This window comes from Populus trichocarpa, chromosome 4 (genome assembly GCF_000002775.5).
Source record: "Populus trichocarpa isolate Nisqually-1 chromosome 4, P.trichocarpa_v4.1, whole genome shotgun sequence".
NCBI lineage: Eukaryota > Viridiplantae > Streptophyta > Magnoliopsida > Malpighiales > Salicaceae > Populus > Populus trichocarpa.
In genome coordinates this window covers 13,484,066-13,506,192 of record NC_037288.2, presented here as the reverse complement: position 1 = coordinate 13,506,192, position 22,127 = coordinate 13,484,066, and the positions used below count along the sequence as shown (strand labels likewise).

Below are 22,127 nucleotides of genomic sequence, written 5' to 3'. Positions count from 1 at the left end.
CATACAATCATTCGTGACAGTTAACATTCAGTATAATACAATGATAGATATTTTGTAATACTCATACAACCATTCGTGACAATTAACATTCAGTATAATACAATGGTAGATCCTTTGTAATACTTATACAACCATTTGTGACACTTAACATTTTTTTTAGTATAATGCAACGGTAGATCTTTTATAATACTCATACAACCATTCATGACAATTAACATTTAGTATAATAAAATGGTAGATCCTTTGTAATACTCATACAACTATTTATGTCAGTTTAGCATTTCATATAGCACAACAATAGATCCTTCGTGATAAATTCACTTTAGAAACTAACGTTATGCTAGAAGGGGGTGGAAATCATCTACATATTCCTCCCACGGGTGTACTCTCCCGGTTGAAGGTTCGATTCTAGTTACACCACCTGATATATCAAATGATCATAAATCGGCATATTTGCATTCGGCAAACACATAACTCATTGCCATACTTATTTCAAAATGCATATGTTCACATTCCAGTGTTCCACATATTATACAATTATACAATGAAATTGGTGCAAGCATTAAGTCATTTATGACATGAAATTCATCAGCGGCTAAGCTGCTGCTGCCACAAAAATTTGTTAGAAAAAACTGGGTCGCTGGTGACATACAATTTGTCAATGAGAACTGATTCGCTGGTGTCACAGGATTCGACAGCGAAACTGATTCGCTGGTGACATGAAATTCAGTAGTGAAAATGATTCATTGGTGACATACAATTTGTCAGCAAAAACTTATTCGCTGGTTATACAGAATTTAGTAGCGAAACTGATTGGTTGGTGACATATATATTTTGGCAGCAAAACTGATTCCCTGTTGACATACAGTTCAACAGCGAAAACTGATTCGCTGGCTACATACAGAATTCGGCAACAAAACTGATTCATTGGTGACATACAGTTCGTCAATTATACTGATTCACTGGTTACATAGATTTCGGCAGTAAAACTGATTCGCTGGTGACATACAGAATTCGGCAATGAAAACTAATTTTGTGGTGACATGGAACTCAACAATGAAAACTGATTCGCTGCTGCCATAGGATTCGACATCGAAAACTAAATTGCTACGGACATAGAATTCACCAGCAAAGACTGGTTTGCTGCTAACGCCACAATTCACCGGCGAAGACTGGTTTGCTACGGACACCACAATTCGGCAGGGAAAACTGCTTTGCTGCCGACATCACAATTCAGCAGCGAAAACGGATTCATTGTTGTCAACACCATTCGGCAGCAAAAACTAATTTGCTGCTGACACCACAATTCAGTAGCGGAAACTGATTCGCTGCGGAAAACACAATTCGGTAGCAAAAACTGATTCACTACTGACAACACCATTCGACATCAAAACTAATTCATTATCGACACCACAATTTGGTCTTAGGATCTAGCAGAATCATACAATTTTAAGCATGAACTTCTACATACATTTCGGTTGCAACATAAATTTTGTTCTTAGCATCCAACATAATCATACAATTTCAGCATGAACATCTACATGCATTTCGGTTCAAGCATACAATTTGTTCTTAGAATCCAGTAGAATCATACAATTTTCAAGCATGAACATCTTCATGCATTTCTGATGCAACCATATTATTCGATAATTTCACCCACATTTAACTAGTGTTTTGCCTATGTTTTGTATATAAAATGCCTTGATATTCTTTGTTTTATGTTTTGAAGGCACTTTTGGATGAAAGATGCAAAAAGGAGTAAATTGGAGATAATTGGCAGATTTGACCTTCAGTCGATGTTTTATGCAGAGCGTGAGCTCTAGAGGTTGAAATGAAGTGATTCTAGTGGCATTAGAAAGCTAACACCCATACCTTTCTGGACATCTAAGGTAAGAAAATAAAATAAGGAAGAGCATGGAAATCGCAGCCTTCAAAGTCAAATTTCACAATCTGCCAGTGTTGACCTTCGGCCATTCCGACTTGAATATCTGGAGCTACAAAAGTCCAATTGATGCAAACTTAATTTTTTTGGATTACTGACTCAAAGGCATATAAACGCTCCAAAGTTCAGCAAAAAACGATGTCATGTGAGGGAGATATGATTTTTCAAAGATGACAACTGAATTCTGCCAGCAAACAGGTTTCGTGAAGAAACGAGTCCAAATTACGTTTCGAAGCATCTAAACTGATATCCAAGTTTTTATTTCAGCAATTTAGCTCCTCTAAGTCAAACTTGAAGATTTCATGGAAGGCTGTTTCTCCTTTTTTAGGAAAATAGTTATTGAAGTACTTAAATGTAAACAATCTACTTAAGGGAGGACTATTTTGTAAAATAGAGACTAGGGTTTCCTAGGATATAAAAAGAATGAGAGAAGAGAAGGGGGCAGCCAGCCAAGAGGAGAAAAACGCCCCCCTCCTCTAAGAAACTCGAAATTATGCATGCTACGAGCTTCCGGAGTACGATGGGATCTTCGTAAAGTTGATCATTATGAGTGTTATGACGAATTTGATTGGGGAGTCCAGTGGCAAAAAGAAGGGGATTCGTTAGCTCGTTATTTAGTCCGAATTGGTGAAATGACGGAATCCGTAAAAATTATTCAACAGGCTTTGGAAGGGATTCCAGGGGGGCCTTATGAAAATTTAGAAACTTGAAGTTTTGATAGAGAAAGGAATCGAGAATGGAATGATTTTGAATATCGATTTATTAGTAAAAAAACTTCTCCCGCCTTTGAATTGCCGAAACAAGAACTTTATGTTCGAGTTGAAGCACCAAAGGGAGAGTTGGGAATTTTTCTAATAGGGGATCAAAGTAGTTTTCCTTGGAGATGGAAAATTCGCCCGCCGGGTTTTATCAATTTGCAAATTCTTCCTCAATTAATTAAAAGAATGAAATTGGCTGATATTATGAGCTATACATGTGACCCGCTACCAGGAAAAGAATTGCAATAACTAAATGGTGGTGTGCAATATCGGTCAGCCATAGACTCCCAGTTACTGGGTCTAATCCTCCACAAAAAGTAAGAAATTCCGAATATTTTGACCAATTCAAAGTGAAAAATGGGGTTGCTCCCTCAGCAAAACTGGGATAAAGTTGAGCCAAAAGATCCCGGTTCAAGATAAATTCATGAGGAAGTGGGATCTCTTTAGGATCTACTCCAGCGTTTAGAAATTGGTTAATTGGTAAAGATACATGGACTTGATGCCCCGCCCAAGAAAGAGACCCAAGCCCTAGTAGCCCTGCTAAATGGTGATTTAACATAGATTCTACATTTTGGAACCAAGCCAATTTTAGAGCAGCTTTGTGATAAGGGAACCAACCAGCAAAAAGCATTAAGGCTGCAAAGACTAATGCACCAATTGTCGTACAATACAATTGTAATTCACTAGTTATTCCAGATGCTCTCCAAATCTGAAAAAACCTGGAGGTTATTTGTATTCCTCGGAAACCCCCACCCACATCACCATTCAATATTTCTTGGCCCACTATTGGCCAAACTACTTGGGCGCTAGGCCCAATGTGAGTAGGATCGCTTAGCCATGCTTTATAATTGGAAAAACGAGCACCGTGGAAATACATGCCACTCAGCCAAAGAAAGATGATGGAGAGTTCGCCGAAATGAGCACTAAAGACTTTTCGGGAGATCTCTTCCAAATCACTGGTATGGCTATCGAAATCGTGAGCATCATCCTTCTTTTTTATCAGTTGTTCAACAAACATGCAAGGCTAAACACTTTTTCTTGGTTGCAAGGACACAGAAACCTTCAGATTTCAAGAACTGTGAGATTTATTTTACCTTTTCTTTTCAGTTTATATGATGAATATGTTTGTTCTCATATGCTTATTTTTCCTATGATTGTTTATTTTAATTGCTAGAGCGGACTCTAAGTTATTATTGTAGACAATCTATTGCTAAGTTTGATATCAAAACCGGAGTTGTGGTATATGAACTTGTGAAGCAACTGAGTTTAATGATTGTGGCGGATCTACGTTATTAATCTTAGGGAGAACATTCAATCAAATCAAACATAGACTGCGGACAGTTATGATTTCTTGATTAATCAACTTATCTAGTTCTTAAGGCTGCCATTGAATTAAATTACTAGTGCGGACACTGTGGTTGTTTGATGGTTAGGGTTAGTTATACGGCGGATCCGTTAACTAACCAATGTTAAGAAGAGATAAATATTCAGAATATAAATTGATGTTTCGTTTCCATGATCAGTTCTGATTTCTGTAGGTGGATGTGTGCTTGCGACCAAGGTTTGTTCTCTTGATAATTTTCTAATTTTATTTAATTTTGCTTGATAGTTTTATGTTTTCTTTTGCTTTATCCTAGTTAACGTCCAAAACCCCCCCAAATTGCATATCATCTAGCATAAAAATCTAACTTGAACCTTCCTCGTGGGATCGACCCCTTGCTTGCTCTATACTATCTTATGTGTTGTGTTTGAAGCTAGGGTAATTAATTTGTGCGATCGCGACATCGCAACAAATTTTGGCGCCGTTGCCAGGGAAGTAATTTTAGTTGATTCTTGTGCTATTATTTTTATTTGCTGTGATTGTTATTTATTTTTCTAAAAAAAAATAGAGAAACTTAATTTTTGCTTGCTGCGGTACTGTTCATTTACGGCAACGGTATTGTTCAAAACAAATTTTTTGGTGGAATTAGGTATCAGTCTTTTGTTTCCTGAAGGGAAACGATGTTCTAAACAGGACGGTGAACCACTAGCCCCACCCTATCGAGGCCAAATTCCTCTGTTTTCTAGGGTTTTTAGGCAGTTTTAGTTTTCTAGCGTAGGATTTTCGTACAATTTGCATTGTTTTCGATCTCTTGTGTGGTTGGTTTCTTTTGAGTTTTCTTGACAATTTATGCCTGTAACCCGTTCTACTAATCAGATTCAAGTGCAGGTGGATCTCGAAATAGAAAACACTTTACGCAGGTTACAAAAGGAAGCTCGCGTCAACACCATGGCTGTTGAACGACAACAAACACTCAAGGAGCTTGCTGCTCCTAACGTGGAAAATCAACCATTGTGCATCAACATCGATAATAATGTAAACTTCGAGCTAAAATATGGTTTTATAAATTTGCTACCAACATTCAATGGTCTTGCAGGTGAAGATCCTCATACTCATCTCAAGGAGTTCCATATGGTTTGCGTTGGTATGAAATCAAATGCAGTTGACGAAGAACAGGTTAAGTTGAAAGCTTTCCCTTTCTCTTTAAAAGGGGCAGCAAAGGCATGGTTTTTCTCTATTCTCTCAGGTTCCTTTGGGACTTGGAATGCCATGAAGAAGATTTTCCTTGACAAGTATTTCCCGGCATCTCGAGTTGCCAACATAAGGAAAGAAATATGTGGGATTCGACAATCTCATGGAGAGACACTTTCCGAGTATTGGGAAAGATTTGAGCAACTGTGAATTCAATACCCTCATCATCAAATACCCAATTAGCTGCTCATTCAATATTTCTATGAAGGATTGATGCCTAGTGACTGTAGTATCATTGATGCTGCAAGTGGAGGGGCATTGGTAGATAAGACACCCGAAGCTGCACGCCAATTGATCTCAAACATGGCAGCCAACTCGAAACAATTTGGCACGCGTGGAGACTTCGCAAAAAAACGAGTAAATGAGGTAAGTATTTCTAACCTTGAAAATAAAGTTAATGATCTTACTTCTCTTGTGCGTTCTTTGGCTTGTGGAAATGTATAGCAGGTGAAAGTTTGTAGCATATGTTCTTTACAAGGATATACCTCAAATATGTGCCCAACAATGCAAGAAGATTACATTGAACAGGTTCATGCAGTTGATGGAGGATTCAACGGACAGTCCCAGCGTAAATATGATCCCTTTTCCAACACGTACAATCCCGGATGGAGAGATCATCCAAACTTATGCTATGGAAACCAACCTCAACAAGGCAATCAAGGCTGACAGTTCCATCCCCATGGATTTCAATCTCAACAGAATTATCAAGCGAGGCAGCCCCCTCCATTCACAAACTCCAATGTTATGGGGTCGTCATCCAGTGATGATCTTCGTGAGATGATGAAAACTTTGGCTTCTAACACTGTGACATTGCAACAAAATGTCATATCTTTTCAACAGGAAACAAGGTCAAGTATTCACAACTTGGAGAAGCAAATGGGGCAAGTAGCTTCAAGTGTGGGGAAATTGGAAGCACAAATGAATGGAAAATTGCCCTTCCAAGCATTGAATCCAATAGAGAATGTTAGTGTGATCATGTTGCGAAGTGGGAAAGAACTTGAAGAGAAAAGGTCAAAACAAATTGAGATGGAGGAAGAAGAAGAGATAGAAACCGAATTGAGTACAAAGAAGTAACATCCTCCTCCTCTACAAACTAAAACATCGACCAACACTCCAAAGGTAACTCCTCACTCAATCAATTCCAGTTTTAAAACAATTCCACCCTTTCCTGTGAGTTCTTCTAGGTCAAAGAAAGAGGACAAAGAAAAAGAGATTTTAGAGGTTTTCAAGAAAGTAGAACTCAACATTCCTTTACTTGATGCTATCAAGCAAATTCCCAAGGATGCCAAATTCTTGAAGGAGTTGTGTACTACCAAGAGAGCTTTCAAACTAAAAGGTCATGAAATGGTAACTATGGGTGAAGTTGTATCTGCTATTGTTCAAAAGAATATGCCTTTGAAGCAAAAAGACCCAGGTGCGTTTACTATCCCATGTGTTATTGTTAATGCTAGTTTCAAAAGGGCCTTGTGCGATTTAGGTGCATCCATTAGTGTTATGCCTAAACATGTTTATAATTCTCTTAGTCTTGAGCCTTTGAATAAAACTAGCATTGTAATACAACTTGCGGATCGTAGTTTTGTTTACCCACTTGGTGTGATAGAAGATGTCCTAGTCAAGATTGATAGTTTGGTCATTCCATGCAACTTTTATATTCTTGATATGGAACATGATTCTTGTGATTCATCAAACAACACTCCTATATTGTTTGGGAGACCATTCTTGAAAACTGCCAATACAAAAATTGATTGTGGTAAGGATACTTTGTCTATGGAGGTAGGAGATGAAAAAATTTAATTTAATTTTCATGATGCAATGGCATATCCTTATAGCAATGTTTATTCTATCACATGTTATGGCCAAGTTGATAAGTGTGTGCAGCAAGTTTGTGATTTTGATAGTGAGGATGGATTAAGCGTAGCTTTGAGCTATGGCTATGATTTTACCGAGATAGAAGAGATGGAGAGGCATATATGTGTTCCCCAAAACCTGCATGAATCAGCATTGGCTTTGCAAGCTGTTCCCCATGATAGAGGAGTCATTCACCCCATCATGGATAGTGAATGGGTGGCGCTTATCCTTTTGGTGCCTAAAAAGATTGGAATTACATTGGAAGAAATACAAAATGATGCTTATGAGAATGCAAGGATTTACAAAGAAAAGACTAAGAGTCTCCATGACCGAATGATTACAAGAAAAGAGTTTAATGTTGGAGACAAAGTCCTTCTTTATCATTCGCGTTTGAAACTTTTTCCTGGAAAGTTTGCGCTCTCGTTGGATTGGACCCTTTGTTGTTTCTAATGTTTTTCCTTATGGTGCAGTTGAAATTACAAGTTTAGAAACCAACAAAGTACTCAAGGTCAATGGGCATCGCTTGAAACCTTTCTATGAAGGTTGGACGACAGAACTCACCGCTTCTGCAGAGTTAGCTGAACCAATCTATGAAGAATGAGCATGCAACATGTCGAGCCAATGACATAAAATAAAAGCGCTTACTGGGAGGCAACCCAACAAAAAAAAAATTTGCTTTCTTTTTCCCTTATCTTTTATTTTTCGCATTTTACTTTATTTTTGTCATTCTCCTATATTCCTTTTCTTTTATTTCAACATTGAGGACAATGTCGTGTTTTAAGTGTGGGGGTATTGAGAGAATGTTGGTTTTCTTATTTTGATTTTCTTTGTTGTTCTAAAAAAAATAAATTTCTATGTTGGATCTTTTGAACTCCTATTGGTTTATGAGAATGTGAGTATTATATATGAGAATTAATTGAGTTTAGGGATTGACTTTGAGAATAGGCCATGTTGACTTTATAGTGTTATACCAATGCAAGCTTTGGAGCCTTCAACATTATATTCTTTGATTGTGCCTTCTTTCAATGATATGTATCTCTAGAACTTGCTTCATATCTTGTTGAGATTACATTCACATTACATATATACATGAAGATGATAAAGGCATTAGGAATTTTAACCACTTGAGCCAAAAAGCCAACCTAAAGCATATTATCCTTAGTGAGCCCCTTTTGAGCTTGTTTATCTTTTCTTTGCTTTATCCATGTATAAGCCTTAACTTTTATACGTTTTCCTTTTCCCCTGGCCAAGGATTAGTAGAGCATACACTTATGATATCTCATGGAATTATGGTTGGAAATTATGTGAAAAGAAAGAAGAAGTGATGCTTGATGAAAAGATGGGCAAAGGTGCCAAAGGTAACAAAGAAAAAAGAAAAAGAAAAAGAAAAAGAAAAAGAAAAAGAAAAGAAAAAGAAAAAAGTGTTCCTTTATGTTCTTAAGATTTTATGTTGAAAAAGCTTGAAATCAAAAGAAGTTAAGCATTGGTGATTAAAGATGGAAAATTTATGTGCTTTGATGGAATATCTTGTTTGAAATATCATTTTTCAGAATGCTCTACTTTCTTTGGTTTGAACCTTTTCTTTTACTCTCTTTTACCTCACCTTAACCCTAGCCCCATTACAACCAGGAAATAAGACCTTTTGATTCATGCATTGTTTGTAATATGTTAGTAATAGAGATGAGATTGAAGAGCAAGCTTATGGTAGAACATATTCATTGATTGAATTTGAGAGATTTAAACACATAAGCCTTAAACACGTTAGTGTTGGAGTGTATATCAATGAGAGGACCTATCACTTTGGCATGACATAGATTTCATTTAAATCCCGACGATTAATTGAGTTTTGAAGTTTGCATGTAAATAAATTCATGAAAATTTATACTCTTTATCCTTCTTAATTGTGTTCTTGTTTATAATGCATATATTCTTGGATATTGATGGGATATTAGAAGATTAGTTATAGTGATTTAATTTAATTTAACTTCAATTTGATTTTACCTATCCTTTCTCGAGGACGAGCAAGAGGAAAGTGTGGGGGTATTTGATGCAACCATATTATTCGATAGTTTCACCCACATTTAACTAGTGTTTTGCATATGTTTTGTATATAAAATGCCATGATATTCTTTGTTTTATGTTTTGAAGGCACTTTTGGATGAAAGATGCAAAAAGGAGTAAATTGGAGATAATTGGCAGATTTGACCTTCGGCCACTGATACAAAATTTTTTGTTGGGTTTTACAGTGTCACTGCCGATTCAGAAATCGGCAGCAAAAACTATGTCTCTGCCAATTCAGAAATCGACAGCGACGGTGAAGTCTTTTCTGTCTTTTCCTTCTTTTTTCTTTGGTGTTTACATTTATAATGAGAATGCCCACATTACTACACTCGGTCAACTCTATATTTTCAAGGTAGTACAACATGCAGAAGTTTGTACACTTATTAATTTTTTGGTATCCTAGACCAAAGGGTTTCATTATGGACTTAGCAGCATAAAAGTTCTCTTTCAGGCTGTTCTCTTTAGGTAAAATGCTTCTCGTCCATTCGGCAATTCTGTCGTAATCGACCTCACTTAACCCATGATTTGACTTGATGGTGAACACATGTGCAACGACCAATAATTTATTGTGATATTTGCAACCATCCCATAATGGTTTGTCATAATCTTTCAAATGATCAAAAAACCTGGTCGCGTCTACATTAGGTTCTTCATCTACGATTAGACATTGACTGGCATGACCCTGATTCATTCTCATCGCATCCATAACTATATTCCTATAAGGATGACTATTGTCATCTACAACTCCATGTATGTTGCTATAACTAGAAGTTGACCCAACCATCCTTTCTACCATGGTATTGTGAGGAACATATGGTTTTCCGTGTGCGTATACCAACACATGTATTTCTCCATAAATCCTTTTTGTAAAAGATGCAAAGATGCATTGTTATAACATTTGAATTGAGAATTTTTTTTTATCTTTACACCTCTTGCATAAACATTTAATACCCCCTCCACTAATATTCTTAGATTAAATAACGTGTAATTAATAAAACCCTGAACCCCATGACAATAATCCATCATCTGCAACCCTTGGGATGAATCTCTATACATGCATGATGATCATCTATTACTTATATCAAACATATATAAAATAATGATGACAATATGTATCAATTAACTATGTTAACTAAATAAATTTGCAAAAATATTGATTTAGCTCAAACTTATTCAATCTATTTTAATAGTACTATTAATTCATTATCAATTATCTATATAAATTTAAATTTATACGTATTTACCGAAAATTTCAACTCGGCAATAAAATTGACAAAATATAAAACAAACATGTTAAATAAGCCATTATTTATTTCATCACAAAACACCTAATTCAAAAATTCAACATAAGTTTCATCAATTTATATAAAAAAAAATACAATTTTACAAAGTTTAAAACAAACCCTAACATGTACAAATCATAAATCCATACAACAAATTTGCATGAGAAAAAACTATAAAACAAGTAAACACCCAAACAAAATACATATACTACAAAAATATGCAAAAAAAAAAAATAACATTTTAAAATTGAGTTCAAATAAAAAAGGGTAGATTTGCATACTTAAAATGGATAATCGTCAATACAATTTGAATCAGAACATGGATGCTGACAAACTAAGTGTTGTGGTGGCCAGATTTGTTGTTGGAGATTGAATTATGTGGAGATTGGGGGGGAGGGGCGGCTGTTTGTGCAAAAAAAAAAATGTATAAGAAAGAAGGAGAAATGGGGGAAGGGGAGAGAAGGGTCGATTGTCAAGTCATAAATTAAATATTACCAATGACATTACCAATAAAATTATTTCATCAGTAACTCCGTTGGTAAAAATGTCATGTCATCGTACGATTTGTCTTTTTTGAATCTCACTATAATACCCTTTGTAATTCCTCGGTATATATCGAGGAAATTTTTCGGTCGATATATTTATGGATTTACTTTACTGTTAGGTTAATTCCATCAGCAGTACCATTTGTAAAATTTATATATCATCGTACTGTTTGTCTTATTATTTTTCATTTCTTATTTTCCCACTACAATTCCTTTGGTATATACCAATGGAATTTTTTTGTCGGTATTTACCGATGGATAGAGGGATAGAAAATTTTGTCGGTAAAGGTCATCGCAATATACCGACAGAAATATTCGATCGGTATTTTCATTTGTATTTGTCAGTCTTCTGATAGTGTCATCTGGATGCATTACTGGGCCTACCATATATGGTTGGAAAGCTTGAGATATTTAGTTTCCAGACCAACTTAAATAGCAGAAAAATTCCACATGTAGCTCTAGATATGTCCCAAACAATACATTAAGGTCTAGTTCGGGCAAATTTGACAAGATTTGTCTGGTAACTTCGACCCTTTAAAATAATATGTTCCCAACTCCATTTGAACTTAAAAATTACCAAAATTGGACCTAACATGGTTTGTATCAGCTTCACAATATGTGAACTTCTTACTAATGTTATAAATGGTTGTTCTTTTCTCCCTATATTGTTGTGCTATCCTAGCACACCGCCTATGGCTATTTCATTGATTGTTAAGTATAGTATTTCAGACGGTACTGCCGGGAAGGAAACTCTCAAAAGGGAGAGAGAAAGCTTAGAAAGAGATGCTCTCTTCTACTACCCTATGGCTAAATCAAAGAAAAAGACATCGTTACTTCAATTTGCACAACAAGATTGTCCCTGCCAGCTTCCTAGTTCTCCGCCTCCTTCTTCTCACAGAACTAGGGCTCAAACTCGAAAGAGTTCGCTCGGCTTGCGTGATTGTCAGACTCCTTGTAAACACAAAAAAAGAAGTAAAGCTGAAATGACTCCATCATCGTTGTTGATTTCAGAAATCAACAACGACATAGTTGGTTGATTTCAAAAATGAACCTAGGGGAGGGTCGGCCATGGTGAGTGATGGACAAAATATGAATTAAAGTGACAAAATGCATGGATGATGATCTCGTGAGAGTTCTAGGAACATTTTTTAAAAAAAAAAACAGAATCATACTTGTGTTGATGATGTAAATTCTGCATATGTGACTGATGAAATTATATGGAAAGGTGGTGGAATGGTGTTAAGTGCAAATTGTGTTATTAATGAACCTTGAAAACATTATGCAGCTGAAACATGAACCACACCATACAATGCTTTGGTTTTGTTTGTTTAATGAACAAACATGTGTAATTATGAATCAAGAGAATGAATTATGAATTGTGAATTGTGATTGTGATTATACTTGTGAGAAATATGATGATTTGCATATGTAGCGAAGTGTATTGGGCAGCAATGTCCAGCCATAAGGATTGAGGGAACAATGAGAGAATTCGTCATGACGAACACCTTAAAAGAATTAAGTCCGTGACCGAAAATGAACACTTGTGAATTATGAAATTTATAGTGGTGGTGTTGATGTATTACCATAATGTAAGTGAAAACATGGAATGAATGAATTCAAAAAACCTTACTAAATGAACTTGTGTTGTCCGTAGTGAACTAGCGTTCGCTGCCGTAAACTGTATTGTCTGCAGCGAATCAGTGTTCACTGCCGAAAGTGTGCTGTCTGCAGTGAATCAGCATTCACTGCCGAAGTTATGTTGTCTGCAGCGAATCAGTGTTCGCTGCCGAAAGTGTGTTGTTTGCAGCAAATCAGCATTCGCTACTGATATTGTGTTGTCTGCAACGAACTCGTGTTCGCTGCTGAAAGAACATTGTCTGCAGCGAATCAACGTTCGCTGCTAAAGTTTTGTTGTCCGCAGCAAAATAGTATTTGATGCTAAAATCGCTGCAGAAGATTGTGTTGTCTTCAGCAAATCAGCTTTCGCTGTTGAAATTGTGTTGTTTGTAGCGAATCAGCTTTCGCTGCAGAAGATTGTGTTGTCTTCAGCACATCAGCTTTCGCTGCTGAAATTGTGTTGTCTGCAGTGAACTCATGTTCGCTGTCGAAAGTACATTGTCTGCATCAAATTAGTGTTCGCTGCTGAAGTTCTGTTGTTTGCAGCGAATCAGCTTTCGCTGCCGAAATTGAGTTGTCTGTAGCGAATTAGCATTCGCTGTCGAAAGCGTGTTTGCTGTCAAATTGTGTAGCCTGCAACGAAATAGCTTTCACTATCAAATTGGGTGGCCTGCAGCAAAACAGTTTCGCTGCCGAATCGTGTGGCTTGAAATGAAACAGTTTTCGCTGCCGAATCGGGTGGCCTGCAGTGAAACAGGTTTCGCTGCCGAATTGGGTGGCCTGTAGCGAACCAGCTTTCATTGCTAAATTGTGTGTCCTGCAGTGAAACAGTTTTCGTTGCTAAATTGTGTGGCTAGCAGCGAATCAATTCCGCTGTCGATTTTCCACAATAGATGCCCCGAGCAGAAATGACTTAAGTGCTTGTAACAATTTTATTTTATGATGGTGTAAAATGTGGAACACTTGAATGTGAACATATGGACTCTTGAAATAAGTATGGTGATGAATGTGATTTAAGGATGCAAATGTACTGATTTGTAGCCATTGATGTCTTAGGTGGTGTGGCCGGGATCGGACCATCGTCAGGACAAGGACAATCTACAGGTGGAGCAGGTAGGTGGTTCCCACTTTTTTCTTGTATGATGTTTATGTTTTGAAATGACTTACTTATCAATGATCTATTATTAAATCCTTGTTGAATGATGAAATGACGATGAAGTGTTTGGTTGAATTCTGGATGATTGTTGAAATGACTATGAAATGTTGATCGAGTTCTTTATGAATGTTGAAACAATGATGAAAATGTTAATGTTCTGAAATGACTTGTTTGAGGTGGATATATTATCGTGTTGCGATGAATATTAAACCGACTATGAGATGTTAATTGGGCTATTATGAATTTGGGCTGCTGACGAATGGTTGTATGAGTATTACGAAGGACATACTGTTGTATTTTATTGAGTGTAAATGTGACGAATGGTTGTATGAGTATTTCGAAGGATCTACTGTTGTAGTTTATTGAAAGTAATTGTGACAAATGGTTGTATGAGTATTACGAGGGCTCTACTGTTGTATTTTATTGAATGTAATTGTGATGAATTTTTGTATGGGTAATACGAGGGATCTATTGTTGTATTTGTATTGAACATTAGCTATCATAAATGGTTGGATGAAAAATATGAAGGGTCTATTGTTGTGTTAATGCTAAACTGTTATGTAATGCTTGTTGGTGTATTACAAAGGATATAATATCTTGTTATAGTGATTACATGAACTGTCTCTGGAATGTTTGATGGGTTAATGATTTGCTTCGGCTAATGGCATCCTAAGTGGATAACCGGGATTGAAAAATGATTAGCTTTGACTAGGACTCACAAATGATTAGCTTCGGCCAATGGCATCCTAAGTGAATGATCGGGACTCCTAAATGATTAGCTTCGTCTAATGGCATCCTAAGTGGATGACCGGGACTCACCAATGATTAGCTTCGACTAATGGCATCCTAAATGGATGACCGGGATGGATAAATGATTAGCTTCGGCTAATGGCATCCTAAGTGGATGACTAGGATGACCAAATGATTAGCTTCGGCTAATGGCATTCTAAGTGGATGACCGAGATTGATAAATAATTAGCTTCGACTAATGGCATCCTAAGTGGAGGACCTAGATGAACAAATGATTAGCTTCGGCTAATGGCATCCTAAGTGGATGACCAGGACTGAAAAATGATTAGCTTCGGCTTATGGCATCCTAAGTGGATGACCGTGACTGACAAATAATTAGCTTAAACTAATGGCATCCTAAGTGGATGACCAGGACTCATAAATGATTAGCTTCGGCTAATGGCATCCGAAGTGGATGACCGGGATGACCAAATGATTAGCTCCGGTTAATGGCATCCTAAGTGGATGACTAAGATTGATAAATAATTAGCTTTGGCTAATGGCATCCTAAGTGGATGACCTGGATGAACAAATGATTAGCTTCAGCTAATGGCATCCTAAGAGGACTGCCAAATTTGGGAGTTATGAGTTAGTTTCAAGAGTTGATGCGTTCATTGGGTACTATGTTCTGTATATACCAAGTATATGAAAGAACTACAATTGTTATGCTTTTAATAGAGAATAACGTTAATTCAGTTAATGGTATTTGAGATGGATGACCAGGTCTGAGTATTGTAATTAGCCTCGGTAATTAACGAATTATTAAGGGTGATATTTACATAAGTGAGGAGAAATGAAAGAATTATGCTCTTTTGGTCCAAGAGTGAATTGTAACGTTAATATTGCTTTATTATGTTTTTTTTTAAATTGCCTATAATGCCTGAAATTACCTTGTGCTGTAATAGGGCATCATACCAACATGGTGCGTAAGGAAATCCATTTCATGACTCACTCATTTGAAAAGAATTATATATTCGCATGTTATGGGTGATATGAGTTCTGTATGAACAGACGTGTAAATCGCTCAATTAGTCATCCGACCTCTTTTGTAAAGACTTGTAATGACAAAATGAAATGGAACACGGATGTGAATGTGCGATCATGTAGATATGATGTGTATGAATATACGTATGTGGTATTCTTCTTATGAGGATGTCATGTTGTGAAATTACATAAGGTCAGGATAACGAAAGTACTAGTTGTGTAACTTGCTGTTCGACACTCTCGTATGAACTCATGATGATAACGAGACTAGAACATGAATGTGAACTTATGAGTATGTCAATATGATATAATGTAAACCTATAAGTATGAAAATAAAATATTATGGGCATGTGTATTGAGAATATGTTTTATGGGAATGTTGATTTACGTTATTCTATGTGGTTGCGCCTTGTTAATGAATGAAATGCAATTATAAATTTGTAGAATGATATGGTTCAAAACATCCAGAACGGGACGATTAAAAAAAAAATTCATTGATTTTGGCTCTGAAAAAGTCGGGTCGTTACACTCCTGCCTTAATCATGTCTCCCCCATGTACCCTTGACCCTTGTGGTTCTAGGTCTGGTGGGATTTGCCCTAATATGGCTTCTTTTAGTCGTATTCCTCTGGGTGCTGGCCTTGAGGGGTTGGGTCCTTCTTCAGACCATGTTCTGGTTGAATCCTGCTATGAGGATCCTGTCCCTGAGCCTAGTGACGACCATGATTCTGAACATTGTAGTGATGCTGCCTAAACCTCCTCTAGCTCTGTGACCCTCGGTGGTTTCTGCCTCTTTGGGTGTTGCTTCACCGAACGGTGAGAATCCTCAGGATTTCAACGAGGGCACGGTTGGGGTAAGTGCTTCTCCTAGTGGTCCTAGTTAGGTTTTACATTCAGGCCATGTTGTTCCTTCGCTAGGTACATCTCTACCCCCTGTTCATTCGCACTCTACTCTGGTTCATTACCCAGATTTCAACAATGCAACATCGTGTCCCTTGTTGGCTGATGATCTAGGGCACATTAGAGACATTTGGAAACTGTGTATTATAGGCTATGTTACAGGTAAATTCCCTGGCTACATAAACTCTAAACAACCTCATTTCCAATGTATGGAAATGTTCTGCTAAGTTAACTATCCATGATTCTGGATGGTTGATATACATTTTTCATTCCGAGGCTGATAAGCTTGCTGTTCTGTCTGAAGGTCCATACTCTAATTTTGGAAGGCCACTAACACGATCAAAGAGTTGATGTCTTATCTCAAGTGCAGGAGTGTCGAAGTAATAAATAACCCGGCAAGACCGGGGTCGAACCACAAGGAGGTGAACTATATAAATTACAAATAATATATATATTTAATAAAACAAAGAGTTTATGAGAATTTTATGGGATATTGATGTAAGAATTAAACAAGGATAAAACAATTGTCAAGGTTAGAGGATCCACTAATGGTATTTCAAATAAGTATAGTATAAACTCTTTTTATTACTCAACTGGAAACCACACACAAAGGAGGTTCCAATCGAATTATAAATTGTTAACATGATTACATTAGTTATCTTATTCGAATAATGCTAATACTTGTAAATGTTGTCAGGTATTCATGATGTTAATTTATGTTAACAACAAATCAAGTTTCTTTCATAGCACAGGTGTCAATTATACCATACAGTTGGGCTATGAAAGTGCCAAGTATTTGTTATACCATAGTTTATACAACATAAATCTAGATTAACCATTTAACAAGCAAAGTATTAAGAGTGAATAATATAACAAATACAAAACATGTTAGTATCAAACATTAAAGTCCATGTTGAGTTTATATTATACTTATTCTTACACCATTATTGCACCCTTTTCACCTTGACATGATAAACTTAGCTAAATATAATGAAGAAGAGGAACATAAATAAACAAGAGGAGAACATGATTATATAAGTATAGTAAAGGAAATGAAAGGCATAAACAAGAGATTAATGAAGCAAAATTTAAGCATTACAAAAATATAAAGAAAGATAGCAAGAACATGATCTTTATCTGAAAACCAAGATGCCTAAATGCATGGCAAATGCCTCCTTTTATAGGCCAAAATTCGGAACTATTGATTTGATGACTAATTGTTGAGTGGGTGGCCACATCTTGACTTGGTGACAATCCTTATCTTTTTGTCTGAACAAAACGTCATTGCTAACATCAGAATTTGAACAGATAGTCTTCATAAAAGTTCTGGGAAATTGTCTCAGCTTTCAAACAAAACAAGAATCGGTGCATTTGGACTTCTAGAACTCAAGATATGGGCTGAGCATTGAACAATGTTTGGGCTGCAGAACAGATTCTGACTTCTCCGTTGTTGCTACCATTTGAACTCGAAAATGGCACTTTTAAATCCTGGACTCTTCATGAAATTTTTAGGCCCATGTCTTAGCTTTCCATACATATAAACCAAACCTAAATCCAAGTTCTAGAACTCCAGTTATGATCCAATAACCGAATGATGTTCCAGTTTGGACTGAACCAGCATATCTTTTCTAAGCTTAACCCTCTCTTTGTCTTCTCAATTTCAGTAGTTAAACTCATCAATCAATCCTTTGATTTATGTGATAGGCCTACATTTAAGATGAATATTTACCATAAATTAAAGGTATCTTATATTATTAGACATGTTATTATAACACATGCTCTAGTTAAGGAGTTATCGATACTTCAAGTACAAAATGATGATGTAAAACCTTGATAAAAATGCACTTTTAAGTACTAATCAACCACTAGTCTTAAAATCTATGCCATAATTTTTTGATTTTACAGCTACTGACATGTCCATGATCCCGTTTTGGGTTCGTTTCCCCAATCTCCCACTTCAGTGTTGGTCCCCAACTTGTCTATCTAAGATTGCAAGTGTTCTTAGCAAACCAATTTAGTGTGATCTCCTCACCTCTTCTATATGTCCAGGCTCTCCTATGCCAGAGTTCTCATTGAGGTGGATTTGCTCTCCGCTTTACCAACCACCATTAACATTGTGCTGCCTAATGGAATGCCCCTTCTGCAGTCTGTTGTTTATGAATCGCTCCTTTAGTTCTGCAAGCATTGCCGCTTGCTTGGCCATGTTGAATATTTGTGTAACAGGGCAGGGAGACACAAGTAAGGGAAGTATTCCACACCTGATTCTATTCCTGTGCAGGTAGGTTCAGCTGCTTCTGGTTTGGGGCCATCTGCAAAGACAACTGCAGTGGATCATCAGCCTTTGCAGGATAGTGGAATGCCTCAAGGTGACCCTTGTATGGATCCTATGTGTGCTGAGGTTGCCATAATGGTTGATAGTTGGGTGGAAATTAGAAGGAGAAAGAAGGCCAAGCTTGCAGCTGGTGCTCCAGTTATGCCATCTCCAGTGTGTGTTTCTCCGGATGTAATGCATCCTACTGTGGCTGAGAACATGGATGTTAATCGAGGGTGGAGACATTACATGACTCGTAGCATAGCTCGGAAACTAGATGCTGACACTGTTGCTATATCTATAGGCATAGGTTCTGGGTTTAAGACTGCAATTGCTAGTAAGATTGTGGAGAGGCCTACGGACTCAGATCCTCCTTCTCCCTCGTTATGATCCTCACTTTTGGTTGTTGGAAGTTGTAGTTGGTTGCCTTCTCTGTAGGCTTAGTATTTTGCTGTTAATGTTTGGTTTCTGTTGTTATAATTTGTTCCCTTTTTGAGCAGTGGTTTCCCACGCTTCTGTTACTAGCTGTGCTGGATTGTATGTCTGCGTTGTAGATGGGTTCTTCTAGTCATGTGCTGATGACTATGTTGGTGTTCTAGGGAGCCTGTTCTCTTTGTTTGTAAATGCCTGTATATTTTGACTTGCTGGTTTCCAGCTTAGTTTCATTTTGATCTATAAAATTTCTTACATTTGATAAAAAAAAAGTATAGTATTAGGGTTCCAAGGAAAAAAAATTATATTATCATTAAAAGCTCTAATATTATTTGAAAATATTGGAATAAATGGTTAATTTATTCAAATATTATTTTAATAAATCTCTTAAAGAGAATCTTATTATAAAATAAAGAAAAAAACAATCAAATAAAAAAACATTTAATGGAAATTATATAAAAAAAGCTATGCACACATGGGGCGAAAGAATTGGTTTACTTGCCTAGCTTTTTTTTAAAAAAAAAGAACAAATGATGCATTGTTCACAATATTTTCTAGTCATTAGAAGTGACTCTAGTGACCAAAGAATAGGGGTTAGAGTTTTAGATACACTACTACATTTAACAGTTTTACCGATGAAATTTTATGTTGGTATTTACTCTATCATTTTGTCGGGGAGAATTTTACCAATTGATTCACGGATGGAAACCATTTGTCGGTAAACCATTTGTCAGTAATTTCATTTATGTCTGTACAAAAAAACCACCGATGGTTTTACAGACGGAAAATATGCGCAAAAAAAAAATTATCCACTAGAATATACTAACAGAATAATTTCGTCGGTGATTGGCAATGCCATTTAGAGTAATTTTATTCCAACCCTCAGTAAAATACCGATGAAATTATTTCGTCGGTGATGTAACAGCTGAAGTGGCATATGCAGTAAGTTTTTGCCAACTCTCTAGAATATACCGACAGTTGAGTCTGTTGGTAATGTCGTCCATTATAATTAAAAAATATATATTTTTTAAAAATCTATTGAACAAAAAAAATAAAATAATTAAAAAAATGTATAGAATTCCAGTATGTAAAAATAAATTATCTTAATATAAAAGCCAAACATTCATTACAAATTTATATGTTCAAATAAAATTAAACTAGAAAAATGGTGGTGCTGGAGAAAGAGGACGAGGAGGAGGAGGTTGGTCGGTCCCAGGACCATATGGCCAAAAAGGAAGTGCATACGTACCACCCATTTGTGATCTCATATTCATGATCATTTGGCAGAGTTGTTCATAATCCTCAGAGAGTCGCTAATATTTTTCAGTGAGATTAGCCGTAGGTTGTTGCAAGACCACAAACTCTTAAAACTGGGTGCTCGATACCAATTGCGAGCTCCCAATGGTTAAGACACTACTTGGTCGTAGTGTTGGAGATCCGTACACCCGATTTCTATCGAGTCCACCAAACAATCAAGATCGAAATCCGGGTGGGTTGAAAGATCATCCTCTATCTCTCCCTCAACTGGCTGTTATATGTCTCCTGAAAATTAAAAATAAAATCATCAAATTCAATTCAAGAAGATAATAACTCATGAAAGAAAATGGTTGAATGAACATATCAGAAAGTGTTGAGTGCGATTGTCAACAAACTGTTGCACCCCTTTTTGGCGGTCTTCACTCCGCACGTGCGTCTCCACAAAAAGCTTCATTGGGCTTGGCTCATGTCCAAGAGTCGTAGTTTGTAAGGAAAAAAATATTACAAGTTAAATATATTTATAAATAACAACAAATTAATTAAAAATAGATGTGATTAAAATTAATCTTACCATCCGCTTCACATGCAAAACGAATGGAACAGAGCTGCCGATGTGTGTGGTGACCGAATCGTGAATTTGCCGGCTCCGATTCCCTGCACCAGACTATGAGCATCGTATGAACTGCTCGGACGTCACGTGCTGAATATATTATGCCCATATATCCTCCGGGATGTATGGCGGCTTGAATCCTTCTAGACCGCCACTTCATTCCAACCTGGTAGAGCGTTTTCTCTAGCGTATTTTTTAGATTGTTTTTACGCCTCATACCAAAAATCACGCAACCTACATGATACAAACATATTCTATATGAGTTACTGACAAATGAAATTTTAATACATAGAATTAAAAAAAATTATCGTATTATTTTCGATGTTTCCTTGTTGCAGCGTGATTCTCCCAAACCCTCTGAATGGATACATCCATCTATACTAGACTAGACCTCCAACTTTTGCCTCATATAGTAAATGTATGGGTAGATGCTCCTTCAAGTCAAAAAATTATGAAGGGACTATCATCTCAAGTTTGCATATTGTCTCGATGATATTCGTTTCAATCCTCTCAATGTGTTGTGTCTGTAACTTGCTGGAGCATATATCTCTAAAGAAATGAATGATCTCTGTATGTTTGTAGCTTGCTTTGGGCTTTGTGACCCGTGTCCCATTATAAACTAACTCCATATTTTAACAATGACAAAACAATGTTATATCCATTCTAGCTTTAATATTGTCCTATGTCTTTCCCTTCACGTCCATGATTGTGTTGAAAATGTTCTCAAATGTTTCTATGTGCATGACATCAAGGTTATGATAGAGGAGATTGGTCTTAAGTTCCCAGAAAATACTTTGCTTTACCCAATTATAGGTCAAACCAAAATTAAAAAACTTCTACTTACCGGATTGGAAACCAAACACAATATCACCGTACTTTGACATCACGTCATACAATTCTTCACTACAAATATACAGGGTGCAACATCCTTTACAACTATCCCAACAAAAAAATCCTTTATGTTCTTTTTGTACCCGTGATCCATTAGCAAGAAACGTCGGTGTTGTGATGTCGCGGTCACGCAAATTAATTACCCTAGTTTAAATAAACAAGATAGTATAGAG

The 22,127-nt window shown here is 36.6% G+C and overlaps 1 protein-coding gene and 1 pseudogene across 1 annotated transcript; one reads left to right on the top strand and one right to left on the bottom strand.

Moving 5' to 3' along the window:
• The first annotated feature begins 2,439 nt into the window (after positions 1-2,439).
• On the top strand, positions 2,440-2,904 carry LOC127905255 (NAD(P)H-quinone oxidoreductase subunit H, chloroplastic-like; annotated as a pseudogene).
• LOC127905254 (photosystem I P700 chlorophyll a apoprotein A1-like) lies at positions 2,903-3,718 on the bottom strand. Its single transcript, XM_052452578.1, has one exon. The coding sequence runs from the start codon at positions 3,716-3,718 to the stop codon at positions 2,903-2,905; it is 816 nt and encodes a 271-aa protein (XP_052308538.1).
• Between the last annotated feature and the right edge of the window lie 18,409 nt (positions 3,719-22,127).

Coding starts and splice junctions, on each gene's coding strand:
- LOC127905254 (XM_052452578.1), bottom strand. CDS start 3,718: ATGTTTGTTGAACAACTGATAAAAAAGAAGGATGATGCTCACGATTTC.